We start from the raw sequence: 25,337 nt of genomic DNA, 5'->3' as shown, positions 1-25,337 counted from the left end.
GCGCGAGGAGAATAATCGACTGTGATTGGTCTATTTTCTTACGGCCTTATGCCCGTATCAGACTACGGATTGGGATTGAGATTGGATTGAAATTTGACCAATTAGAGCATATTTCACTAAACTTGAAGTTAGTTTTCTTTATTTTGATTGATTAAATTTCAATCCAATCTCAATCCCAATCCGTAGTCTGATACGGGCTTTACGATTATGACTAAAATTTTGTAATGCTAGGTCTACAATGCGAGTCGCAAAGTAGTGAGTCGCAAGAATTGACCAATCACAATCGAATTTGAGGAGAATAATCGACTGTGATTGGTCAATTCTTGCGACTCACGACTTTGCGACTCCCATTGGCTGCGTTCGGGGAGCGCGCTATTAGCGCTATTGCATCATTCTATCTTTATCGCTCATCAAGTGTAGAACAAGGATAGAATAAGCAAATAGCGCTAATTAGGAATGTTCAGTGTAAAACTCGGGGCAGATGGCGCCATGGCGTTCTGTCCTGTCATGGCGGCGTCACTAACACTAACTCAATATACATGTGTGGTTGGTGTATCTGTGAGCACATCCGTGAGATATAAGGTTTGTTTTCTGTTGCTGCACTGCTGAACTAGTGCACTCTAGTACACTAGTTCTGTACTAGAGTGCACTAGTTCAGCAGTGCAGCAACAGAAAACAGACCTTATATCTCACGGATGTGCTCACAGATACACCAACCCACACATGTATATTGAGTTAGTGTTAGTGACGCCGCCATGACAGGACAGAACGCCATGGCGCCATCTGCCCCGAGTTTTACACTGAACATTCTTAATAGCGCGCTCCCCGAACGCAGCCAATTACTGCGTTCGGAAATACAAATCTGAGGCGTCGGAGTGCTCTTTTATGCTAGGTCTACAATGCGAGTCGCAAAGTCGTGAGTCGCAAGAATTGACCAATCACAAACGAATTTGAGGAGAATAATCGACTGTGATTGGTCAATTCTTGCGACTCACGACTTTGCGACTTCCATTGTAGACCCAGCATTACCTCGCAAATCGTTCGGCATTGCCTATAATGCTGGGGCCCAATTCTGTACACGCTTACCGACAACTATCGGTTCGATAAGCGTCGTTGCGCAGCTTTTATACGATATGAAAAACCTACGCAACAACGCTTATCGAACCGATAGTTGTCGGTAAGCGTGTACAGAATATGGGCCCTGTAGTGCAATTCTGTAACTCGTTATGCCGTCGTTATGAGCTATAACGACAATTGCGCAGCTTTTTTACCATATAAAATATCTGCGCAACGATAGTCGATACCTCATAACGAGTTACAGAATCGCACTACTGAACGATTTGCGAGGTAAAAGAGCACTCCGACGCCTCAGATTTGTATTGCCGAACGCAGTAATTGTAGACCCAGCATTACGTGCAATGGCCTTTACTGGCTACGGCCAACGTGACGCTACAAATGCTTCGAAGCATTCCTCTTCTCTTTTTTTTCAATGAAGAAAGAAAGAGAAGAAGAACGCTCCAAAGCATTTGTAGCGTCACGTTGACCGTAGCCACTGTTACGAAAAAGTGTGTGTCCGGGGCTTTAAGATGCTAATACGGTCATTTTATTGGCTGGACGGTGTCCCACGCCGTGAACGCACGCGTTCGCGTCGGGCGAACGCACTATTGGCGGTACCACTGCTGCATTACGTTTCCCGCCAACATGGCAAATATGTCGGCGCTCGTGTCGTTTCCCGCCAAGCCCCCGCGGCAACCCCGTTACGACGCAACGAAGTTTTTGTATGGCGGTGTAAAAGTGTTTTCCCTGCGGTATCTCGTCTGATTTCTATCGTTTGGCTGGACTACGACGCGCAAGGATGGGGCAGTCGGACGATATTGAGGATTCGATGTACGGGCGGCACCAGGATCTTTGCCAGAAGCTGAATATGGATGCGACCGCCGCGTCCGAGGCCTGGAAATCCTATGAGACTATCCGGCAGAACTACACCCTTGAGGTAGTATTTATCTTGCGATAACGGGACTGTTCCGATGGCAAATTCGATATTGCTTCGCGCGAAACGCCGAGAATGACGGCTCAGTGCGATGACTGCGATGTGATCGTTTTCGGGATCTTCCCCGCGAGACGAAGTGTGCGACGTTCGGGCGATTCCTTTACCTTACGAAGGATTATTCAAAGCGCGACAGGGACGAAATTATTTGGCGCGTTAATTCCGACAAGATCGCGTCGTCGAAATTGCTCGTTGATTGATTCGATTTTCGCGGTATCTGCATGTATTTTAAATATCGCGGAAACCCTAATACTTCAAGATCTTTGTGTTTCTTTATTTCGTAGAACCCCATTATTTTCTATGAATAATATTACTGCTTTTTTACTTTATTCCCTGATGATACTTTAATGTGATATATATGTATATGAGTTATTGGTTTAAACAGGATTTCTAATGTATATTTGTAGGGTGACCAGTTGCACTGGATAGGATGTGCAGTATACGTAGCTTGTAGAAAGTTCTCTATACCTACAGTAGGAAGACCAGGCACTAATGTAGAAGGCAACTGCGTGTCGCTGACCCGTCTCTTGCAACTGTGTAATCTGCCACTGATACAGTTCTTTACAAAGAGCAAATCCTGGGCAGATATGGCAAATATGCCACAGGACTTTCGTGCCAGGATAGAAAAGCTAGAAGCTAATTTCTCAGTATCCATGGTTATATTTAAGAAATATCAGCCGATATTTGCTGATATATTCAAGGATCCACGAGAGGATACCTCTAGACCACCTAGATCTAGGAGGCACAAAGCGGTGCCCTGTACACCCAGCAGGGTCTTTGAATTCTGCTGGACGCTCTTTATATGCATAAAAGGTGCAATTCATGATATCTCTGACGATCTTGTTAACTCTTACCACCTCTTGCTGGTTTGCTGTGATCTTGTATACAACAACGCTCTATTGGCTAACAGAAAAGACTTGCTGAATCCTAATTTTCCTGGTGAGTATCCTTGGAATGAGTCTTAAAGGAAGCACATGTGTAACAATCATGATCTAACAGGAACAATCCCATCTGATGTTTTCTAATTTACAGGCTTACCAGCAAATTTCAACGATGATAATTATGCTCCACCACAAACACCAAATTGCATTATTAATTTGCTGTGTGAGCGTCATGATGCAATTGCTGTTGAGGCTAAAGCCATAAAGGAGTACTGTGTGAAGAATTATATCAACAAGCTATTTAATGAAAAGATCTTGCGTGGTGATCAGTCAAATTTCTCCGGTATGCTAGAGGCGTTGAATTTTGATGGTAATAACAAGGCCATTAACAAATCTTATGAACAGCGTATGCTAAGTGTCGGAGACTTCGATGAAAGAATTTTCTTAGGTAAAATTTACAATTAAATTAAGAGTTTTGCTCTATGCATAGTAATTAGTATTGATGTAAGAAATAAAACACATGCATTGTTGTAAGCTTATATTATAATCTTGCATGCTTTCTGCTAGCTTATTTTGCTTCTGTAAATATCTTCATGAATTGATAAGTAAAAATGTATATGCTGCACATTTAATAATTGTTTGCAACTTGGATTATGTTAAGTCTAAATGAAATTTTAACACATTAACATTATACTCATTTATCTTTTTTTTTTAAACTTTATTATTTATTATTTGTAATATATATGTATATATACGCACAATTTATACAATGAAGCTATCCGAACTTGTAGATTGTTTCTAGTTGAAAAAAGAAAAGCTAAAAAAGAAGATACATTCCTAGCAATCTATTTAGTTTATTAAGTTTATTTTACTTTTTTTTATAAATAAATTTGTGTATTTGCTTTGTCGTGATTGCTTTATAGCGGAATGGAGAAGAGTAAATTTGAGTGATGTATCAAATTCAGATATATTTGACCAAAGTGGTGCTAAGCATGTCCAGTTTAGTAAACATGAAGTCTTACAAGGTGGGTTTATAATATCTTGTGTGTGCTTCTGTTTTGCAAATAATTAAACTAATTTCTTCTGTTTACTAATCACATACTTTTCAAATAAAATCAGGCTAGTTATAGTTTTTATATTTGCCTATAGTTTTTCAAGTTACAAGTATAAATTTGATATAAATATATGATTCTTGTTTCAGGCCATGACGCTAATGAAAACATTGGTTCTCCTACGCAAATGATGAACATTGAAGATTTTCACGAACGATTGCAAATGAAGAGAGAACAACATGCTGGGGTAAGTTTTAGAAAGATTATTATATTTATTTTATCTCGATAATAGTAAGCATATTATATTTCTTACATATAATGTCTGCATAACTTAATTTTTTTATAGCAGATACAACAATATTTGGCACCTCCTACGCCATTGACCGGACGTAAATACCTTCGATCGAAGGACATGTCTAATATAACACCAGTGACTACGGCAACTCAAAGTGTTATTAAGTTACAAGCTTTGATAGCTGGACAATCTGCTCCAAGCGAAAGTCTATTACAGATGCTCAACAACTGTTCTCAAGACGTTAAGTCCTTACTTGAGGCAAAAGTTAAACAGATTGGTGAACAATTTTGTGCAAACTATAATAATAATGCAAATATCACTAATGTAAATAACGGTCCATCTGACTTTGGAAAGAAGCGCCTTCTCATGGGACAAACCCTGTTTTACAAACTTCTAGAAATGATTTTAAACGACGAGAAACGCAAAAAACCGAATGATGACATAACTGTAAGTTTATACAAATGGAGATAATTATAGATAAAAAATTATTGAAGTAGCATTTATTAACTAGTATTTATATCTTAATAATTATTTGTTGCAGAATCTTCTTTTGAACGAAGTCTTTATCCAATGCCTTTTTGCCTGCTGTCTTGAAATAGTTATATATTCATACAAAAGCAATGATAAGATATTCCCCTGGATATTGAAGGCTTTGAATCTGGATGCTTACTATTTCTATAAGGTCATAGAAATTATAGTAAGAGCCGAAGATCAATTGTCGCGAGATGTTGTCAAGCACTTGAATCAGATCGAAGAGAAGATTCTGGAGTCCTTGGCTTGGCAAAGTGATAGTCCTTTGTGGCAAACCATCGAGTCTTTGCTGGACGGTGTGCCGAGTTGTGAGGAAGTTTCTTTGCCTGGTACTTTGGAAACTACTGATCCGAACGCTCCTGGTCAACCTGTATTAAGACGGATTGCTTTAGATCGGGAACGTACTCATCATGATGTTCAACAAAGTCCAATTTCATCCGCTTCGGAAAGGTATAATTTATTTAACTGAAAGGACACACAAAAAAAGTGATCGAATTTATGATTCTTTCGAAAATTTAAAACTGCTATAAATGTACGTATAGAGTACGTATACATACACGAACCAGAAAAAGATTGGAAAAAGTTATAAGAATATATAATTGTGTGATTACAATTTATATAATGATAGTTGCATAGATTATAATAATATAGTTATTGAGCTTTATTATTTTCTTCAAATCGTGCAAAATAATGTATATTAAGTTATATATGATTTAGATTTCAGTCTCCTATCGCAGCATCTGGTGTAGCAAAAAAGCGATTATTTTCCGAGACCAGAATCACCGGTCAAAGCGTCCTTCGTGTTGGGCAGAGTGTGTTGTCCTCTAATAGAATGGTATTAGACAATGGTCAAAGGATAATCTTAGTACCCGATCAAATTACTATTTCTAAAGCGTCAGGCACACAAGCGTTAAATAATTCCGCACAAGCGACGAACAAAGATGCGGCTAAACCGAAGAGAACGGGCTCCGTTGCACTGTTCTTCCGAAAGTTCTACAATCTTGCGTGTGTACGTATGCAGGACTTGTGCAATTCATTGGAGATATCGGATAACGATAAGAAAAAGATATGGACAATCTTCGAATACTCCATCAAGGAACGTACCAAATTGATGAAGGACCGGCATCTCGATCAGATCTTAATGTGTGCAATTTATGTAATATGTAAACTGGTCAGGATGGAGAGAAACTCGTTCACGGAAATCATGCGGTGTTATCGTCTACAACCGCAGGCGGAGTCACATATATATAGATCGGTGCTTATCGAAAAAGTTTCTAATGACGGTGATCTGGGGACAACTGGTAACGAAAGATCGGAGGATAATACTATGTTAGGGGAAAATATAACTCCACCAACGCCGACAAATATGGCCGGAACGTCGCAAAACTTTAATGGAGAGATACGCGGCGACCTAATCAAGTTCTATAACACGATGTATGTTCCGCAGGTCAAGGAATTTGCGAACAAATTCGGATCGGCTCGCGGTAGCGTCATGAATCTCTCGTTGAGTCCTTTACCGAAAGGAAAGGCACCTGCTAATTCTCCAGTGAGACGTGTCACTAGTAGTATTATGACACGCACTCTAGATCCGAAGGCTATCAGTGCATCACCGGCGCCGCAATTAAGTTATTGCTTCAGTCGTAGCCCTGCTAAGGTAAAATATATATTTTTAAAATTTAAAATATAAGTTTTATAATTAACTTTTAAATCTATGGATTTTTGTGAAAACTGATTCTTCTTTGTTCTTATATAATTGATACATTTTTCAGGATTTAGAAGCTATCAATAAGATGATGATTTCTGTGGACGCGAAAAAAAGTGTAGGAAAGCGATTACTTACCGATGACACGGATGTAGAAATGACGGAAGGTTCATCTCCTAAAAAAACTGCAACTTTTGTTGCACGGAAATTAGAAAATATCATTGGAGAACGACGAACGCAAAATCAATAAGCGGAATGTGGTGGAATGACGATGTCAATCGTAGTTTATGGATGAGGACGAGGAGTATGTTTAATCTGCTTCTTATTTGCATACGAATTGATTTGCAAAAAACGAAGAAACCTACATGAAACAGATGAAAGCCAGTCTCTTGGCTGTCTTCTGGCATAAATGTGAGATGTTCGTTTCTCAGGTATAGTCATTCTAGAAAATTGGAAAGGCCCAATAAAATATCGTTCACATCATATAAGGATGCTGTAATGTTGTTTGTAATTTTATTTAGTGTAAAGTCAGAATTCAATTTCCAGTATTCTTCGTTGACTTTTATCTTATCAGAGTAGACTTTTTTGTTAATTTATAATTTACAGAACCAAACTGTCTTTCGAGCAGTATAAAACGCAAAGTCGTGTAATGTGGATTATAACTTTGAAACTCGCATATTACACTTTCCATGCATTATGTTATTGTTAACATGAAACATTTTTAGAATTATTTGAAAACAAATATGACTTTTTTTAAATGTGTCTACTGTTGCCTTTTGATCATGATTGTTATGTAAAATTATCCTTAGAAATACAAAAGTAAAAACATATGTACATCCATATATTCTAGTGATAATTAGTTTTGTGATAAAATTGCTGGCGATTTTGTAGAATATTCGCCAGTGATTCTATAAAATCATCGGAAATTTTAGAAGTTAGGATTGTCGAATTAATTATTTTTAGCGTACATAACATATAGATTTAAATAGGAAATTAAATAGGAAAAATCGCAAAAAACATGGTAGTATTATCGTGACAATAAATTTGTAATTCACACTACGATATACGAAGTGGTCTACTGACAACGAAAAAAATTATTTTAATGATAGATTTTTAGACGGAAACTTGAAACTGATTCTTCTCGAACATTTTTATTATCATTTATCGTAATTATTTACTTTTTAACATCAACTCTATCGCGTTAACAAATATTAAATAAATATTCTATTCAATTAAAGTCAAATAAGCTGAGTAATATTTTGGTATTTATTTACGTTTCCGAAATTTTGGATCCATCAAAAATCCTTTAATCGCTTTTGACTCACGAAACATATTAATCACTCGATTAAAAAATTATTGGCTTTTTAATTTTGGATTTATAGTATCTACCGTTAAAATACTATCCAGTTGCAATGGACCATTCTGTATACACATTTTGAATTTGTAAAGTTGAATAAAAAATATGATATTAATTATATAAAAACTCTTGTTTTTGATTGTTGTGATCAGCTCGGTATTTGCATTATATCTTGTAAAGGTAAACCTAGTCAATATTTGTGAAGTATTTGGTATGTATCTTCCACACTGGAAATTGTTCTGACTATTCCAAATATTATGATTTATCAAAAAAAAAAATTACGACATTTTTTTCTGTTCCGCGATCAAAATCATATACAGAGTCTATAAACAAATACAGTTTCAACCGCTTGATAAAAGTAGACTTTTAACGATAAATTTGAACAGCTAAAACAACGAATACTCACAGCAAATACAAATGTTGAGTAATGCCAGTTGAGTAATAGTTTTCTTAAATTTATTTTCTTTAAAAGAAAAACATTGATCCAAATAAATTGGAGACAAAATCAATTGTATTCATTATAAGTGCATTTTCTATCTTAATATTAAGATATTTGTATCTTTTAAAATTTAGAGTTTGTCGAGAATTGAAAAACTCAAAGTAGATGTAAATATTTCTAAATTCACTATGATCTCATTGATTTGCCATTTATTATCGAGCAGTGTATAAAATTATGAAGCGAGTTAAAGACAATTATTGTATTTATTGCATTGCAAGGACTTGGTAACTCGAATACAAATGAATATCAATCGCGAATTGAGAGAGAAAAAATATATATATTAGAGTATACTTTAAAATAATAATTGAATATAAATATTTGTGTTGTGCATGAGATGACTTATGTTATTTTGATTTTTATTTGTTTAGAACAGCATACTGGGTCTCTTCGGTTAATTTTTTTCCTACTGATTATAACGAAATTATATGCGGAAACTTGTTTTACAATTTTTGTTGCTTGTTTTTATCATTAAGGGGATGCTGGAGCCGCAGGCGAACTCGATCAGCGTCGATAAAGAAGTGCTCACCGACTATATCTGTCCTTGTATAGACAAAGATATAGACAAGGATAGCACGCTACATTGCACGCACACATACGCACGATACACCTCGACATTATACTTTTATATTACGCTTCCAAATCTTGATTTGGGGGGTTTATCGATGTTTTTATTGTTGTGCAATTCAGGGGAACTTGAAATACATCTTGTGACGAGCTGACAGCTCGCCGCTACTCGAGACGCCATATTGGGATAAAAGTAGATAAGGAAATCTGTACTTCCGTAATTTTTTCTCGTTTTCTATATAAAATCGGAGTTCCCCTGAATCATTAATGTATGTACTGCAATTCTGGAGAAGGATTTTTAATTCTGTCAAATATTAACGACGCTACGTGCCGACAACAAAATGCCGGTAAAACAGACGGCTCCAGCATCCCCTTAAACTTAATTTATATTGTACTTTCAAAGTTTTTAGGCTAAAAAGAAGAATATGAGATTGCTTCTCTTTATACAGTATGCATGCACGACTAAAAGCGATTACTAATATGTAGGTTTTTTATAAATAAAAAGTGTAAAAAGTTTTATCGGCGTACAATGAATTGCTATTGATCATCTTTTATGCATATAAAGTAGTATTGTAATATGGAAATAAATTGGCAGTATAATAAAAAAATATATTTCAACCTCCTTAAAAGGGTCGCAATACTTGATTAATTTATTGTGTCGTCTCATGGTGCGATTCCATGGTACGGAACGTATGCGCAATGCGGAATTGGCGGAACGCTCGTGATTGGTTCGACCTCTTTTACGTTCGTTCCGCCGACTTTTATCCGCAAGTTTTTATTTTATCCGCACTGAGGGTGCAGTCCCACGTAGAGGAAAAAGCGGAACGGAAAAGAAGCAGAGTATAGGGGGTAACCAATCAGAACGTTTCTTTAAAAGACGATAATATGTATATTTAACTCTTCCCAATTCTTTCTTCATTCCGTTCCGCTTTTAGATGACTGGATTCCCCATGGACGATTTTTTACGGAAAAACGGAAAGAATTCTAACCTAAAATTTAGAATAATTTTGAATTATCTTTGTTTTTCCGTAAAATATATTCCATGAGATTGTTCCACACATTTATTTTAGACAGATATTATCTTATAATATTAATCATTTCTATGAAGTATAATTAATAAAAAATGATTTTTAATATTTACGTATTTCCGATTTTCTTGGTACATGGGGAACCCGGTCATATAAAATCGGAACGAATATTTGGAGAAACGTTCTGATTAGGATGCCGTCCCATGCAGGACGGAATTTCGGAAAACGGAATCTCGGAATCATTCTGATTGGTTAGCCTCATGGGGCTTGTACTGTGCCCCATGGGGCTAACCAATCAGAATGATTCCGAGATTCCGTTTTCCGAAATTCCGTCCTGCATGGGACGGCACCCTTAGTTACTCCCCACTGTGCTTGCTTTCCATTCCGCTTTTTTCTCTACTTGGGTGGGACTGCACCCTAAGTGACCAAGCTAAAATAATTGTGGACTCATCACGCAACGAAAATATCCATTAAATTGACAATTCAAATTTAAAACGGAGCAAGTCAGACAAAGAATATGCTGATGGTGATTATATCTATGGTGATTTCACCAACTACCAACAATTGTCCAATAAACAACATGATTCTAAGTTTGATTCTAAAACTGAAGGCCTACAAAACCCAACATTTGTTTCCAAATTGTTGAATTTAGAAAGTGAAGATATGCTAGAGCTTATTGATAATAATCTATTTCTGGAAAAAAACGGACTACTCAAGGAGATCAGTCATTCTTTATTGATAATTTCTCTTTTTGATTACATGCGTGAACTTTCCAATACTTTCCATGCGTGAAAAGTTGTAAACCCATGTGGCAACCAGGCAACTCGTCTCACGTGGAAAGTGTATGCGTGGAGGCAGTAGGTTCCGCCCCCCTGCGGGGGGCTCCACTACCGTTAAACTAGACACATATACTACGTTTACGCGAGCGTTACTTCTGTAGTAACTTACGATAATTCACACAAAATCCCGTTTACGCGAAAGAAAATCCCGTTTACGCGGAGGAATTATTGTAAGTTACTACAGTAGTAACGCTTGCGTAAACGTAGTAATAGTGTGCCTTGCAAAGTACGTACATGCGTAGACTTTCCACGCGTGGAAATTGTAAACCCATGTGGCAACTCGTCTCACGTGGAAAGTGTGTGGAGGCAGTAGGTTCCGCCCCCTTGCGGGGGGCTCCACTACCGTTAAACTAGACACATAATAGTATACCTTGCAAAGTACATATGTGTATTTAAAAATACAAGTATTTATGTCAAAATTATTTTCATAATTTTTCTTATGTTTTTAGATCCATTTAATTTGTAACAATTATACAAAGACATTTTCATAGTAAAGCATTGCATTGAGGGAATAAAATTTAGTGACATTAGGGAAAAATTTTGTAAAATTATTTTTCCCAATTTAATATTGTATTTTATATAGAAATATACAACGTACTATGTCATTATAAGAAACTTATTTGAAAATCACTCTATTTCATCAAAATATACAAACGCTTTCTAGGATATTCTATATTATACAATTCGATTGTTGTGATAAACATTGATACAAATCATTCGCAAGCGAAGTAATTTAACGAATTTCTTTACAAAGTATATTAGAGCGCGCCATAAATAACAAACTTCTATTTTTTACGTATTTTCCAAGGACATCAAATTTCAGCTCGTCAATGTAAACAATGTTTCATGATCATGATAATGCATTGGCACAAACATCGGGTATTTTTATACGCACTATAAACCTTTTTTCAGTCTGTTACATCTAATATTAAAATATTATCTGGAACATCTATGTATATATAGAACATCTTTATATAGGGTATATCACCTAATTCGCGCTCACTATTTATACTCGATATTCCTTATCAAAAATTGAGTCGAAAAGTCTTGAACCATTTTTTTCTATAATGCTTAGTAAAGCATTAATTATTGAGTAAAGTCAATCCAATCAGCACTGTCTTTTAGCTGGGCGTATGTCAGTGAGTCGCGCGCCTGGTAGTGTGTACTCACTCATACTACCAGGTGCACGGCTCCCGGCTAAAAGATGGCATAATAGAAAGAAATGGCTCAGGACTTTTTGACTCAATCTTTGATATTCTATATCGCTGTATGAATAGTGGGCGCGAATTAGGTGATACCCTATATACTACATCTATGTATACATATACAGAACAAATTCGATTTGCCAATAAAATATTAAGAACATTGGAATATTACATATTTCGAGTCATTATATTTTCAAATATAATGATTCTATCTATATAATATAAACTTATAATATAACTTCATATATAAGATTTCAAAATGTTTGGAAATTGGTATCTCTATTGGGCTATTCAAGAAAAATCACACTTTTAATCTTCTAAAGTCAAAAGCATAATCATACAAAAGACATATATAATCTGTTATTTGACAAGTCATGGACAATTTACTAATTTGTGACAATTTACAAGCATTAACATTGTAGTTTACAAATAGCAAAACATATACATCGTGCAATGTCATCTTTGCTAATATCTTAAGAATTTGATCCAAAATAACAATTCACTTGGAACTGCATTTTGTCAGAAAATGACTTTGTTCGACCATTCTGATTTAATCGTCCTTTTCCAACAGAGGAATATTTGAATATTTGGGGAAATCTACGGCATCAACAGGATTTTTAACTTTGAAACTAGGAAATAATCCTGTCATGCTAGTTCTGATGTTGTAGCCCTTGGAGAAACCATCCCAATGATTACCAAAAACATCGATCAAGTCACCGGCTTTTAGCTCTAACTCTCCATTCTTCCTCGGCTTATGATCTAAAATAGCTACATGGGGATGTGGATTTTGTCCTCCATAATAATATATATCGTCGAGGGATGTAAATCTATCATACGCGTCTGCGTAAAAGGTTTGCATCAACTCATATGCGACGCGACATACTTGAGAACTGAACGTGCATACCAAGTAATCGCATTCCGACAGAAGGTGGATATCGATAATTATACCCTGCAACGAAGTATCCGAATATCGTTTTGCTACGGACGCCGTCTCGGCGATTTCTGGATCACCTATTATTTCGTAATTCGGATAACGTTTCCTAGATGTTGTTATCACTTTCGGATCGTCACTGGCTAAAAAGACTCTCTTCACGTCCGGCTTCGTTTCAAGTTGATCAAAATATTGTTCCACTTTAATCATATATTCATCTATGTCATGATAAGCTGCCTCGGTGCCTACTTTGTCTGTTCTACGCACATGAACACCGACGATAGGTTTTTTAAAACCGAGCTTCTCTTTCGCCTTCTCCAGAGTTCTCTTTACATGATCTTGAGGTCGCATTAAATATTTTAACACTTGTCCTACCCACCAAACTAGAGGGTGACCGTGAATCTTCTCCAGTCTTGGCGCTAAGTCTGCAGGTACGCTGGGTGGCTGGAACCTTGGTTTAGGATAAACGTTGTCTACAATTGGCAGTGATATTACTTGTTTAGAGGAATCTCCAGGCCAATTAGAATGTGAAGTACCGGTTGTAGATAAACAAGTGTCGCTGAGGGGTTTAAAAACAGATTCCCAGCCATCTTTGTGATATCTCCACCCTTTAGATTTCATTACTAATGTTCTTTCTGTACCGTAAGCCACTAAAAAGCAGTACGTGATGTGATGAATCTGCAGAAAAAGAATACACTCATTTTATTTCATTATTTAACGACTTGATTATCATAATTTAATTTTCTTACCTGACAGCCAAAACCACAACCTTTATTTAAACTACATATCAGCTTCTTTGCCTTATTACAATCAGCAGGATTTTGTAGATACCTTTAAAGTAAATATAAGGTAGCTAGATTAGGTTAGCAAGACTAAAATAGCTTAATTTTGATATATTAAATACTTTAATAGATTATATCATATCGCGCAAGATGCATTACCTAAATCGTTTCTGAACTAGATCAGATAAATCTTTTGCTTCTTTTTCCCGCCATTCATCGTAACCATCTGTCTTCTTTAATTTATCGATACTTATTATAAGTGACTTTTTATGCTCCCATGCATTTTTCATCACATCCTGTATTTCCTTTTCTCTTTGATCATACGTGAATTCATCAATGTGCTTCTTGAACTTATTCAACTCGGCGCTAATGTAATACCTGTAATGTAAAACTAAGCACGTAATTTTTCACGTAACATGTTAAGCATAATTTGTTTTAATGTCTGATCAGTTATTATCATATTTACCACATCTCCTGAACGTTGTTCCTCAATCGCCGTCGCAGTTCCTCATATTCTGAAGAGGGAACACCATGTTTTGATCCATCTTGATGATCTATCAGGTCATAATAGACCGACGCTTTCTCAAGCTTGTCTTGCACGGAGCCTAAGTGGTCCCCTTGTATAGATTTCGATCCCTCTCTGTGTGAAAATTATGTTAGTCTATACAACGAAAAGATCGTAGTACTCTGTTTCAAATTTTTGCATTTTTGCATTTTCAGTGTTGCTGAACTTTCCCATTTTTTTTACATACATATACACATAATGTGCTGTACGCAAACATACCCTAATATAAAGTTCTTTAATGCATCGTTCTGCTTCTTTAGAATTTCAAAGTCGTTAACCATTTGTGTTAGGCGTTGAGTGTTCTCTTTGTTGGCAGTGTCAGTATCATGGCTTAACAACGAGTTGGACTTGAATATATGAACGATGGATATAATCAGTATCAAAAACCATGTGGCTAGCAATGCTATTCCGAGCTTCCCTAACCAACCAGGTCGTCCGGAACAAATCGCTGCCATTTTGAACAGATGGTTTCCGTTTGTGTCACATTACAGACACTGAAAATATAACAAATAACGTCAAATTAATGTACATACACAAAAGAGATCCTTGATTTGTTTTCAAACTTTGTACACACAATTTTCACCCCAAGTAACTCCAATACTCTCGAATGACATACGCAGCTTATTGAATTTATCACGAATCACGATCCTACAGAGGTAAACGCATATACGCGTCATGTAACGATTTTTTTAACACTTCAGATATCTCGATTGTATCCTCGCGTTAATTCGCGTGGTGCTCTCGCCGAAACTGTTACTGCCGATTATCGTCACAAAGCAGGGAAATCGGAAAATAAACGCGTGTCATCTCCTGACAGTCCTGACACAAACAAGCCAAACTGCACGGTACGGAGTGGCGTTAATTACTTTCGCTATATGCGATCGTTGCAGGCTCTGTATCTTTGCCTTTCGAGCTCATCTCTTGCCCGGCATGACATGCACGTACACGAGTAGCGCGAACGGTGGGATAATAAATCGATGACACTGTACGAGAGACGACGTGACGTCCCGTTGCGAGATTGGAAGAAGGGTTAAGAATGTCAAGATAACCGAGATCGTCGCGAGACGAGCAATCTCCGACGGCGCAGATATAATATGCGGGATGCTCGGCACCGTCGTCGCGCGCGTGCCAACGTCATCCGAGTCCGGGGGAGCCCGAGTAGGATATTAATTATCGGTTTCGATCTTCGGCTTCCCCGTGCAATCAGTGCTGAGTGTGGCTGAGTGCAATCCAGTCCAATCGCTTTTTCGCGTTTACGACGTTTACGTGTCGGCACTGTCGGCCGTTCGCCGCGCGCTTCTCGCTAGATAATACAGTTCCCGTTGGAGTAGTAAAATCCCCTCCCGCCCCGTAATTAAATCAATTCAATTTAAAATCGCGCCCATGGCCGCTATTAAGCCCCGGACACACACTTTTTCGTAACAGTAACAGTAAAGTTTCGACCAATCGCGTTGCTTGAATCAAGAACGTACGGCCGTACGTTCCCGAATCGAGCAACGCGATTGGTCGAAACTTTACTGTTACTGTTACGAAAAAGTGTGTGTCCGGGCCCTTAGGCCGGTATTCATAGTTGGTTCTTATATTTAAGACCGTCTTAAGGGGATCCTGCAGTGACAGGCGAACTTCCTCGATGTCGATAATGTCAACCTTTCTAATTTTGTTTTCTCTATATCTGACTTTGTCTAACGAAATGACATCTGTCCTTGTTTGATTGCTCGCCATCTCTCGCAAGATTCGGCAACTACTGTTGCTGCTCTTCTTGTCATTCTGCATCCGTATTTGCATTACTAAAATAATTTTTCGATGGATCTTTTTTTGTACGCATTGAATCTTACTTCTACTTGCACGATATTATTCCTACATGTTTTCCCAAGGGCAGATGATAAACATTATGGCCGGTATTCATAATCAGATCTTATTTCAAGACCGTCTTAAGGGGATGCTGGAGCCGCAGGCGAACTCGATCAGCGTCGATAAAGAAGTGCTCACCGACTATATCTGTCCTTGTATAATAGACAATTAAGGATAGCACCTAACCTTGCATCTTCCACTGGTCTAAGTAATATCTTTTTTTTTAAGCTTCAAATCTTACTTCTAATTGCACGATATTATTCCTGACAGTTTTTTGTAGAGGGCTGCATCACTATTTTCTATAGAAATACTGCAGAATTTTTGTATAAAGCAAATATTGTCGTCAGGTGAAGACAATATTTATAAAAATAAAATTTTTTTTTAGTTTATCAGAAAAAATCATGTACAGCCCTCTACATTTTTGTGCGTACTTTAATCGTGTAAAAGGATTTTCCATTCTGTTCAGCCAATTCAAAGATATTGCTTAGACCGATTATGCCTTGTCGCTGTCACTCCAGGATCCCCTTAAGAAATATCTTAAGATGCTAATACGGCTCTGTGATTGGTTAATGACATCTTAAGATTGTACTTAAGATGGTCTTAAATATAAGAACTGACTGTGAATACCGGCCTATGTATGTATAAACTGCAGAATTTTTGTTTTAAGCAAATATTGTCGTCAGGTGACAGCTGTATGTGCCCAAATAAGTAATATTTTTAATTTTTTGGGGTTTTTGATATAAAATCGCGTTTGTTACCCTAGATTTTTGTGCGGACTTTAATTCTGTAAAAGATTTTTGCAATTTTTGCAGCATACGGCTGCAGCCGTATGATTTACCGACATTATCGTTTTTCGATGGATCTTTTAATTGGCTTTATAGAATTGCAAAAATCTTTTACAGAATTAAAGTCCGCACAAAAATCTAGGGTAACAAACGCGATTTTATATCAAAAACACCAAAAAATTAAAAATATTACTTATTTGGGCACATACGCAGCTGTCACCTGACGACAATATTTGCTTAAAACAAAAATTCTGCAGTTTATACATACATAATGTTTATCATCTGCCCTTGGGAAAACATGTAGGAATAATATCGTGCAAGTAGAAATAAGATTCAATGCGTACAAAAAAAGATCCATCGAAAAATTATTTTAGTAATGCAAATACGGATGCAGAATGACAAGAAGAGCAGCAACAGTAGTTACCGGATCTTGCGAGAGATGGCGAGCAATCGAAAAAAGGACAGATGTCATTTCGTTAGACAAAGACAGATATAGGGAAAACAAAATTAGAAAGGTTGACATTAGTTGCTTTCCATTTACATCAAAACTCAGATAAATCTCACTTCTGTCTTTCTTCAACATTCATGTTGAAGAAAGACAGAAGTGAGATTTATCTGAGTTTTGATGTAAATGGAAAGCAACTATTATCGACATCGAGGAAGTTCGCTTGTCACTGCAGGATCCCCTTAAGTACAATCTCAAGATGTCATTAAGGGGATGCTGGAGCCGCAGGCGAACTCGATCAGCGTCGATAAAGAAGTGCTCACCGACTATATCTGTCCTTGTATAGACAAGGATATAGACAAGGATAGCACCTAACCTTGCATCTTCCACTGGTCTAAGTAATATCTTTCTTTTTAGGCTTCAAATCTTACTTCTAATTGCACGATATTATTCCTGACAGTTTTTTGTAGAGGGCTGCATCACTATTTTCTATAGAAATACTGCAGAATTTTTGTATAAAGCAAATATTGTCGTCAGGTGAAGACAATATTTATAAAAATAAATTTTTTTTTTAGTTTATCAGAAAAAATCATGTACAGCCCTCTACATTTTTGTGCGTACTTTAATCGTGTAAAAGGATTTTCCATTCTGTTCAGCCAATTCAAAGATATTGCTTAGACCGATTATGCCTTGTCGCTGTCACTCCAGGATCCCCTTAACCAATCACAGAGTCGTATTAGCATCTTAAGATATTACTTAAGACGGTCTTGAAATAAGATCTGACTATGAATACCGGCCTTAGGCTTCTCTCTCTCTCTGGCTAGTCTGGCTACAGTCAGTTAAAAAGAACAAACCTAGATCGTTCTAACGTTGACTACGCATGATCGACGCAGGAAGATCAACGTTCGAAAGTTTCGCGCGCGTGCGGCCATTTTCTCCTCCTTTTCGCGTCTCCCGGTGGCGCCATATAATCCGCCTCTGTCGCGTTTTAGCATAAAAATTGAATTTTCATCACGGCTACGGAGGGAGACTGAGTACGGGCACGACGCAATTTTATACGATTTATCTCGCCGAGCGCTATGTCGACGCGCAAAAGCGAGACGTTTAATCGAGGTAAATTGACGCGAGAGGATTCCGAACGCAAAAAAGACCTCGATTCTTCGTTTTAACACAAGAGACAGGACAAAGGGGGGCTAGAAATCGCACCTCCGAGACGCACGCTATTAGTAGGCTAAAGCGAGACAGCATGACACAGCCGTCTTCTTTCTCCCATTCCCCTCGCCTCGTTACGCCGCGTCGACGCCTCCGGCCTCCCTCCCACCAGTCTGCACCAGTCCCACCACGAAAATCGCGCACGCAGCATCCTTGCGCGCGAAACACGCGTACGCCGGTGGACGCACGTCGTGTGTCTGTGGCTCGCGTGGCTGTACATACCTGTGAATAGTGTATTTTAAGCCCTAGTTTTAACGAAATGACCGTGTGAGGAAGAAGGCAGGAGAGATCTGCGAGACGGAGCACAACGTGAGTGTGATACCGAGAGACAGGAGAAAAAGAGCGAAAGAGAGAGAAAGAGGGAGGCGCAGGCGGAGAGAGAAAAACGGTTGGTCACAAAACGGTCCTCGGCGTCGAGAAGCGTCCATCAAAGGGCGAGGTAACGAGATCTCGAGCTCGCCACGCGACCTGCGAATCCTCGTTGGTAGCGAAATCTTAAGCCTTACGAATTTTGCTCCTCTTCTCTCTCTCCCCCTCTCTATTTCGCTCGCTCGCTTGTTCCGTCCAGTTTTCCGTCCTTTTCTCGTACACGATCTTGCCTTTCTTTCTCCCGCTTCCTCTCTCCTTTCTTGTCCGACGTGCACACGCAGTTCTCGCTTGTTTCATCTTTCCTTCCTTTCTCGGTCTTTTTCGCGAGCGTATCCGCCGTGGTTGGCCGTCGGTTACTCGTTCGGTCGGTCAGTTCGTGCGTGCGTGCATGCGTTCGCCAGGTCCGCGTTCTCTCGTGCCGTCGCTTCAACCACGGATCTCTCGCTCGGACGAACGGGCGAGTGTGTGCGAGCGAGTGAACGAGCGATCCCGCGGTCATCGTGCGCGTCCGCCGTTCACGACGGTTTCCTTTGTGTTCTCTCTCTCTCTCTCTCTCTCTCTCTCTCTCTCTCTCTCTCTCTCTCTCTTTTTTCTCTCTCTCTCTCTCTCTCTCTCTCTCTCTCTCTCTCTCTCTCTCTCTCTCTCTCTCTCCTCTCTCTCTCGTCTTTCTCCCTATCTCCCTCTCTCTCTCTCTCTCTCTCTCTCTCTCTCTCTCTCTCTCTCTCTCTCTCTCTCTCTCTCTCTCTCTCTTTCTATCTCCCCCTCCCCCTTTCCACTCCTCCCGTATCCGGCGCCCACCAGGCACACACAGTGTTGTCAAAAATCCGGCAGCAGCGCGCCGGAGCTGCACGCAGCTGCCATTGCTGTAACTGTCTGGTTTTCGCTCGCAGCTCGGTAAATACGCTTCTCCAGTCTCTCTCGGACTGATATCGGCGCGCCGCTCGTCATCATCGCCGTCATCGTCGTCGCCACCGCTATCGTCGCCGCTGTCGCGACCGCAACGGCAGTCCCGACCGCAGCCGCCTCGTCGTCACCGTCATCGTCGTCGCTGCCGTCGTCGTCATCGTCGTTGTCGTTGTCGCCCTCATCATTGTCTTGCTCGTCGTCGTGGAAATAGTCGGTGAGAATGTGCCGCTGTTAACAACCGCGCGCTTACGGAACATGGTCGCGCAACGGCCGTAGCGAGCGGTACCCTCCACGGCACGGTACCACGCCAGACGCCGCCGCCGCCGCCGGCTCTCTCCGTGCGAGAACTAACCTACACGAGGCCGCGAGGGTGCATCACCAGCACGTTCGGCCGTCCCGCGCTCGCCGTGCCCGGGGACAGCGGCGCGGCCTGACAGCACGAGGACATGAAGTGGCTCGGCGCGGGCAGCGGAGGCGCCGGGGGCGAACCGGCATCCTCCATGCAGCTGCATCACACCTCCGCCAACGGCCACATACCCACGGTACATACACGCACGTCCGCTTTTTTCTCTTTCCTTTTTTCTCTCTTTCTATCTACCTCATCGCCGTTCGCGATCGGCTACCTCGAGATCGGGGAACGCGCCGACCGCGAATCGACGAGCGTGACTACGACAATTGCGGCGCACGAGATCGACCGCCATAACCTCGACGGGCAACCGTGCTGAGAATATGAACGCGTTTGCAAATGTCAGCATGAGTGTTAAAGTGTCGATGGAAACGTTGATTCGGTCCTGTATGCCTGCGGGAGAGAAATGTGCTGAGTGGCTCGAGTACTTAGTGATCCTGTGAAAACGATATATCTAATACCTTTTTCCAAACTAGAGATGCTAGAGGCAGGATCAGGATTGAAAAAAAAAACTGTCGTTTGTTTTAATATATATCCGGTTATTAATAGCTTTCCAGTTGTAAGCGATTGAAAAATAGAGGAATTTGATCGATGAATTGAATAAACTAATTTGGCTACGTAAGATAAACGTGCAAGTATGAAGACAACTGGAATTGTAGTGATGTTTGATGTGGTTTTGATTTGAATTTATTGTATTTTAATTTAACACTTGATATTAGATATATATAAAAATTAACAAGTTACGTGTAAAAACACAAGTGTAACCAAATTTTGCTGAGACAATCACATATATTAAGATTATAGCCATGGAAAAGTGTTATTATATTTTTAAGTGATTTGTGTTTTATAAATATGCCGTGACATTACTAATCATTGATGTATATGGGGTTATTAGGACACAGAACAGTGTGGGCAAGTTATGGCTGGTGGCGATAATATGCGAATCCAACCTGGTCAAACACATCAGATGGGAGTGAGTAGAACTCAAGACGATGCTATGGTTGGTTATGTGTTTCAACGACCTACAGAGCCAGAATTTAACACCCAATCTTCGACTTTTCAAACAAAGCAAGCTCCGAGAGCTTGGGCATTAGCGGATGACGTTATTGTCGATAATGTATGTATGACAAAGTGCATGCTGATTCATTAAATGATCTATACATTGATATTTTTTACTATAGTTTCAAAATCGAAATACATACCTGTTTGTTTCATTGCATCAGTTTTGAATAATTCAAAACTTTCAAATTAGTTTCATTACAAGTGCAATTTTTTTGAGAAGGTGTTGTAAGCCACTTGTTCAGTCTCTATTCCAAAGAAGCTTATTTCTAAAATTATTTATTATTGTTATTATTTGGAAGCTTTTTCCTCCAAGAGAATGCAGTACTGTGATTGGCTTATTTCTAGTTATTTTGGGTTTAAAAATTCAGATTGCGCAGAATTTATTTCTATCAAAGCAGTATATTTTTGGGATTTGGGTCATCCTGAAATTTCTCAAAATTCTTAGCGTCATATATTTAGGATAACTAGTTTATATTCCACTTTGTTACAAATAAAGCCTACAAGACATGAAAGCTTAATCCTAATATACGGGGTGGCAAGTCTGGAAATCAAACCTGGATCTTTTGCTTGACAGACAACTAATCTAGCACTGAGCTATTCAGTACCCCAAATATGTATCTCTTTTGTTTTAAATTTAGCATATATATATAAAGAAAATGACAAAAAAGACGTATTTCATTGTCTTGTCACCTTCTTTATATATATATATATATACACATATGTATTTTATTAACGATTTACGATTTGATTGTAATTTATACTTTTATGCATATTTGATGCTTTTCTATATAGGAATAAATAGAAAAAGAAATTTGGTTAACACTATGATTAATGTAGTGATAATTCAAGCAATTATACAATCGAGATAATTTATTTTACAGAATCAAGAAAAGTGGAAATATTCTATGACTAAACTTGGCGTACCTCAACAAAGTCAATCTCAGCAACTAGGATTAACTATGAACAATGTACATTTGAGTAATGTACCATACGAGATACATCCTATGCAGTTAAAAGTAAGTAATAAATCTCAACAATTGTATTTTACACAAAAGATTGCAGAATTATTTTACATGATCATAAATAATTTTCTATACACTCGTACAAATTTTATGTATATTTTTTACGTTTGTCTCGTAGAGCGGTGCACCTGGCGCGGAACATTTGGTTTATCTGAACAATCAGATGACTGCTCAACAACAGGTTCAACAACAGGTTCAACAACAGGTCGCTCTCTTTCATCACCAACAGCAGCAGCAGCAACAACAACAACAATTCAGAAACGGACAGGTAAGTTTTTCCATATGAAAAAAATTGCATTAATAGTTATTGGTTTTTACATAAAATGTGTCTCATGCGATAAGGAACAATACAATAGCCAATCAACTTCTTGCTTTATGAGAAATAATAGATACAATTTAAATTTTATAAATAGACAAAAGAGTATTAAGAAAGCTTCTTACTACTATTATTAACGTATAACACACAACATTCATCATGAATTATCTGTGTGGTTAATACGAAATTACAGCATCTTCCGTTTTACTTATAAAAATCTTATACATAATTTAAATACGCTCTTTCTTTGCTATATTTTTCAATTGAAGGATTTAACAATGATTTAACAGTTTCATGTTTTTGGACAATTAACAATGGATCTTATACAATGGACTTAAATAATGTAGATCTTTGCTAAAACTATGTCAGGGTTAAAACTCTGGTAGACTATGAGTGAATTTTTGTTTTATCATTTATAGTAATATTTGTTGCGCGTATTTCAAGGAAATTTATAGTGAAAGTGGGATATATGTAGAAAAATATTACGATAATTTTTATTTTACCACACTCATCATGTCACAAATAATTAATGTCAAGTATAGCATTTTGTTATCGATGTGTTGACGTGTGGATTAACGAGTTTCAATATCAAGTTTCAAAATAAAATATAATGTAGCAGTTACAATCTCTCATCAAATATATAATTACACAATTTTAAATTTATTATATTGTAGCGAGTATAATAGTGTGTGACTTGTATCTATGTCAACAGAATTAATAGAACTTCAATCAGGGATTTAATTCAGCATTATTATTCGAAATATTTATTAAAAATTTGAAAGAAGTTGAATTGTTTATTTGGCAAATTTGTTAGGTGAATATGTTACTCGATTTTACTTAATCATGTTCAGGGCAGCGATCATGTAACTTTTCCCTTAGGGCAGAAACGTGAAAAGTGAAAAGTTACACGTGAACTCGTGATCGTTTAACTCGACGAAACGTGGAAACATGAAACTTTTCACGTGAACTTTTTCGCCATCAAACTTGCTGGCGGAAAAGTGAAAATCTAGTGACTAAAATCTGAAATATAAATATGTTATAACACTATGTGTTGAGATGCAAGAAATGTTATGTTTCTAAAATTATGGTGATATTTTCAAGATTAGATATTCTATATAGACGATAGACATTTATTTCGCCGATATTACACTATTGACCATTACGGTTAGTGATTTGTACTTTTCACGCACAAAGTTACGTGATCGCGTGAATAATGAAAATGGAATGGATAGAGCGGAAAGTGAAAAATGAAAAGTTTCATGTGAAATTACGTGATCGATGCCCAGAGACATTTAATATTATTGAAACGAGTATGTTAAGGGTTAATCGAGTTAACTAATGGCTATCGAGTGTAGCTACGATATCGTAGCATTTCTCAATAACTAAACAAACATTACTAAATTTAAAAAAATAAATAAATTTCGATTGTCACTATAAAATCATTGAAAATGATGACCAGTTGAAAATATTGCGCTACTGCACTTATTTTGGTATCTCAAAGGTGATCGACCTTACGATATTCTGATGAATTACTTACAATTGAGATAATTATCTTTATGATACAGTATCAGATCTCGACAGCAATATTGATTTCCGATCTAAATGCGTTTACATGCGTCTTTTCCGTTCAGTAATACGAGGAAAGCAAATCATTTGACATATGAATAAATCCTTCGTCGTTTTCGATATTTCGTCTCATATTTTATTTGTAATATCGAATTATATTTTTCGCCCCGTGTATGAAATATAAATTCACAGCGAGAATAACATCATCGTTATATAAATGTGTGAGAAATTATACACAGTCTGGAATATGGGAGATGGAAGACTTTCCCTTCTCCCATGTCCCTACAATCTACATGATTGAATTCAACGTAGTTTAATAGGGTAATAAGGTAAACCGTTGATGTATTTATATAGAATTTATATTGGTAACAATTGATACTTTAATAATGAAACATAAAAGTGGCATTAATTGATAACGTACAATTTTTTTATTTAGATTAATAATATATTTTTTTAGAAAACACTGTCACTCGGACAAATTCAGCTTTTTATTTTTAATCCAAATTAGAATAATCTGCACGCATATTACTTATATGCGATAGAAATTAATTGAAATATATTTAAATATTAATGATATATTACTGTGTATTATAATAATTAAAATAGCTACCGTGCACTATTTAATACATAAATATGTTTACATATTAATTGTTCATCAGCGGTTTATCCTTTATTACTTTATTCCATAATTTGCTGTGAAAAGTGGTTTAACACAAAAGAGAAAGAGACTGAAATTTTTAAAATGTCTTTCGAACTACGCATTTATATCTCCAAACTATAAATATTACTCCCGATTTATTTATGGAGGTGCAAAAACATATACGGAGCAATTCTCACTTTTATTCTTTTTATCCGCTGTCGTTCTCGAATACAAAATAAACTTACAAGGCATATAAAAAAAAGTGTGAAGTTTTAAACATTAATTTTTGTATTTTTTTTTAACATACAATTCTTTCTGATCGGGGTCACGATTTTGATCTTGGATTTGTAACGCCGGAAGTGAGACGGATCACGTACATTTTGTCAGACACAGCCGTGCCGTACCCGTACCGTATCCGTATCGTTAACATTAGACAAGGATGGAGACAATAGGAATCCTTGTCTAATGTTTCTGTTCCG

General features: G+C 37.7%; 3 protein-coding genes across 10 annotated transcripts in view; 2 read left to right on the top strand and 1 right to left on the bottom strand.

The window, feature by feature from the left end:
• Nucleotides 1-1,586: 1,586 nt before the first annotated feature.
• LOC139776729 (retinoblastoma-like protein 1) lies at nt 1,587-9,445 on the top strand. Of its 4 annotated transcripts, none has more exons than XM_071713618.1 (9): nt 1,587-1,993; nt 2,455-2,986; nt 3,080-3,376; nt 3,852-3,953; nt 4,130-4,227; nt 4,330-4,722; nt 4,817-5,256; nt 5,524-6,460; nt 6,576-9,445. In XM_071713618.1, the coding sequence occupies exons 1-9, from the start codon at nt 1,856-1,858 to the stop codon at nt 6,756-6,758; spliced, it is 3,120 nt and encodes a 1,039-aa protein (XP_071569719.1). In that variant the 5' UTR covers nt 1,587-1,855; the 3' UTR covers nt 6,759-9,445. The 4 variants fall into 4 exon arrangements, with proteins under 4 accessions (XP_071569719.1, XP_071569718.1, XP_071569721.1 ...); XM_071713617.1 differs by having other exon boundaries at nt 1,592-1,993; nt 4,327-4,722; XM_071713620.1 differs by lacking the exon at nt 3,852-3,953 and having other exon boundaries at nt 1,601-1,993.
• Nucleotides 9,446-10,668: 1,223 nt separating this feature from the next.
• Fuct6 (alpha-(1,6)-fucosyltransferase 8) lies at nt 10,669-15,589 on the bottom strand. The gene is made up of 6 exons (XM_071713622.1): nt 14,853-15,589; nt 14,498-14,772; nt 14,180-14,353; nt 13,873-14,091; nt 13,681-13,762; nt 10,669-13,609 (listed from the first exon to the last, which is right to left on the bottom strand). Exons 2-6 carry the CDS (start codon nt 14,731-14,733, stop codon nt 12,551-12,553), a joined length of 1,770 nt encoding a protein of 589 aa, XP_071569723.1. The 5' UTR covers nt 14,734-14,772; nt 14,853-15,589; the 3' UTR covers nt 10,669-12,550.
• Nucleotides 15,590-18,720: 3,131 nt separating this feature from the next.
• Pum (pumilio) overlaps nt 18,721-25,337 on the top strand; it is a 107,024-nt gene continuing 100,407 nt past the window's right edge. For 3 of the 5 annotated variants that reach the window (XM_071713614.1, XM_071713612.1, XM_071713611.1), the window contains exons 1-5: nt 18,722-18,880; nt 19,831-20,388; nt 21,148-21,369; nt 22,196-22,330; nt 22,455-22,604. In XM_071713614.1, the coding sequence (XP_071569715.1) occupies nt 20,293-20,388; nt 21,148-21,369; nt 22,196-22,330; nt 22,455-22,604 (603 nt within the window). In that variant the 5' untranslated portion in view covers nt 18,722-18,880; nt 19,831-20,292. Of the gene's footprint in view, nt 18,881-19,830; nt 20,389-21,147; nt 21,370-22,195; nt 22,331-22,454; nt 22,605-25,337 lie in introns of all 5 variants that reach the window. The other 2 variants (XM_071713615.1, XM_071713613.1) reach the window with 2 other exon arrangements.

This window comes from Temnothorax nylanderi, unplaced genomic scaffold (assembly GCF_030848795.1).
Source record: "Temnothorax nylanderi isolate EJ_2023f unplaced genomic scaffold, tnyl_v1.0 TNYL_tig0126_pilon, whole genome shotgun sequence".
Taxonomy (NCBI): domain Eukaryota; kingdom Metazoa; phylum Arthropoda; class Insecta; order Hymenoptera; family Formicidae; genus Temnothorax; species Temnothorax nylanderi.
Note: the sequence above shows the minus strand (reverse complement) of the source record. Positions and strands in the feature narration are given on the sequence as shown.

What these genes read in the sequence shown, in the direction of transcription:
- LOC139776729 (XM_071713617.1), top strand. Translation starts at nt 1,856, where the DNA reads ATGGGGCAGTCGGACGATATTGAGGATTCGATGTACGGGCGGCACCAG. An exon ending in AGAGAGAACAACATGCTGGG is followed by an intron (nt 4,228 to 4,326) that starts GTAAGTTTTAGA and finishes ATTTTTTTATAG; the next exon opens with CAGATACAACAATATTTGGC. An exon ending in TCAGTCGTAGCCCTGCTAAG is followed by an intron (nt 6,461 to 6,575) that starts GTAAAATATATA and finishes TACATTTTTCAG; the next exon opens with GATTTAGAAGCTATCAATAA.
- Fuct6 (XM_071713622.1), bottom strand. Translation starts at nt 14,733, where the DNA reads ATGGCAGCGATTTGTTCCGGACGACCTGGTTGGTTAGGGAAGCTCGGA. An exon ending in AACAACGTTCAGGAGATGTG is followed by an intron (nt 14,092 to 14,179) that starts GTAAATATGATA and finishes TTTACATTACAG; the next exon opens with GTATTACATTAGCGCCGAGT. An exon ending in GTTGTGGTTTTGGCTGTCAG is followed by an intron (nt 13,610 to 13,680) that starts GTAAGAAAATTA and finishes CTTTTTCTGCAG; the next exon opens with ATTCATCACATCACGTACTG.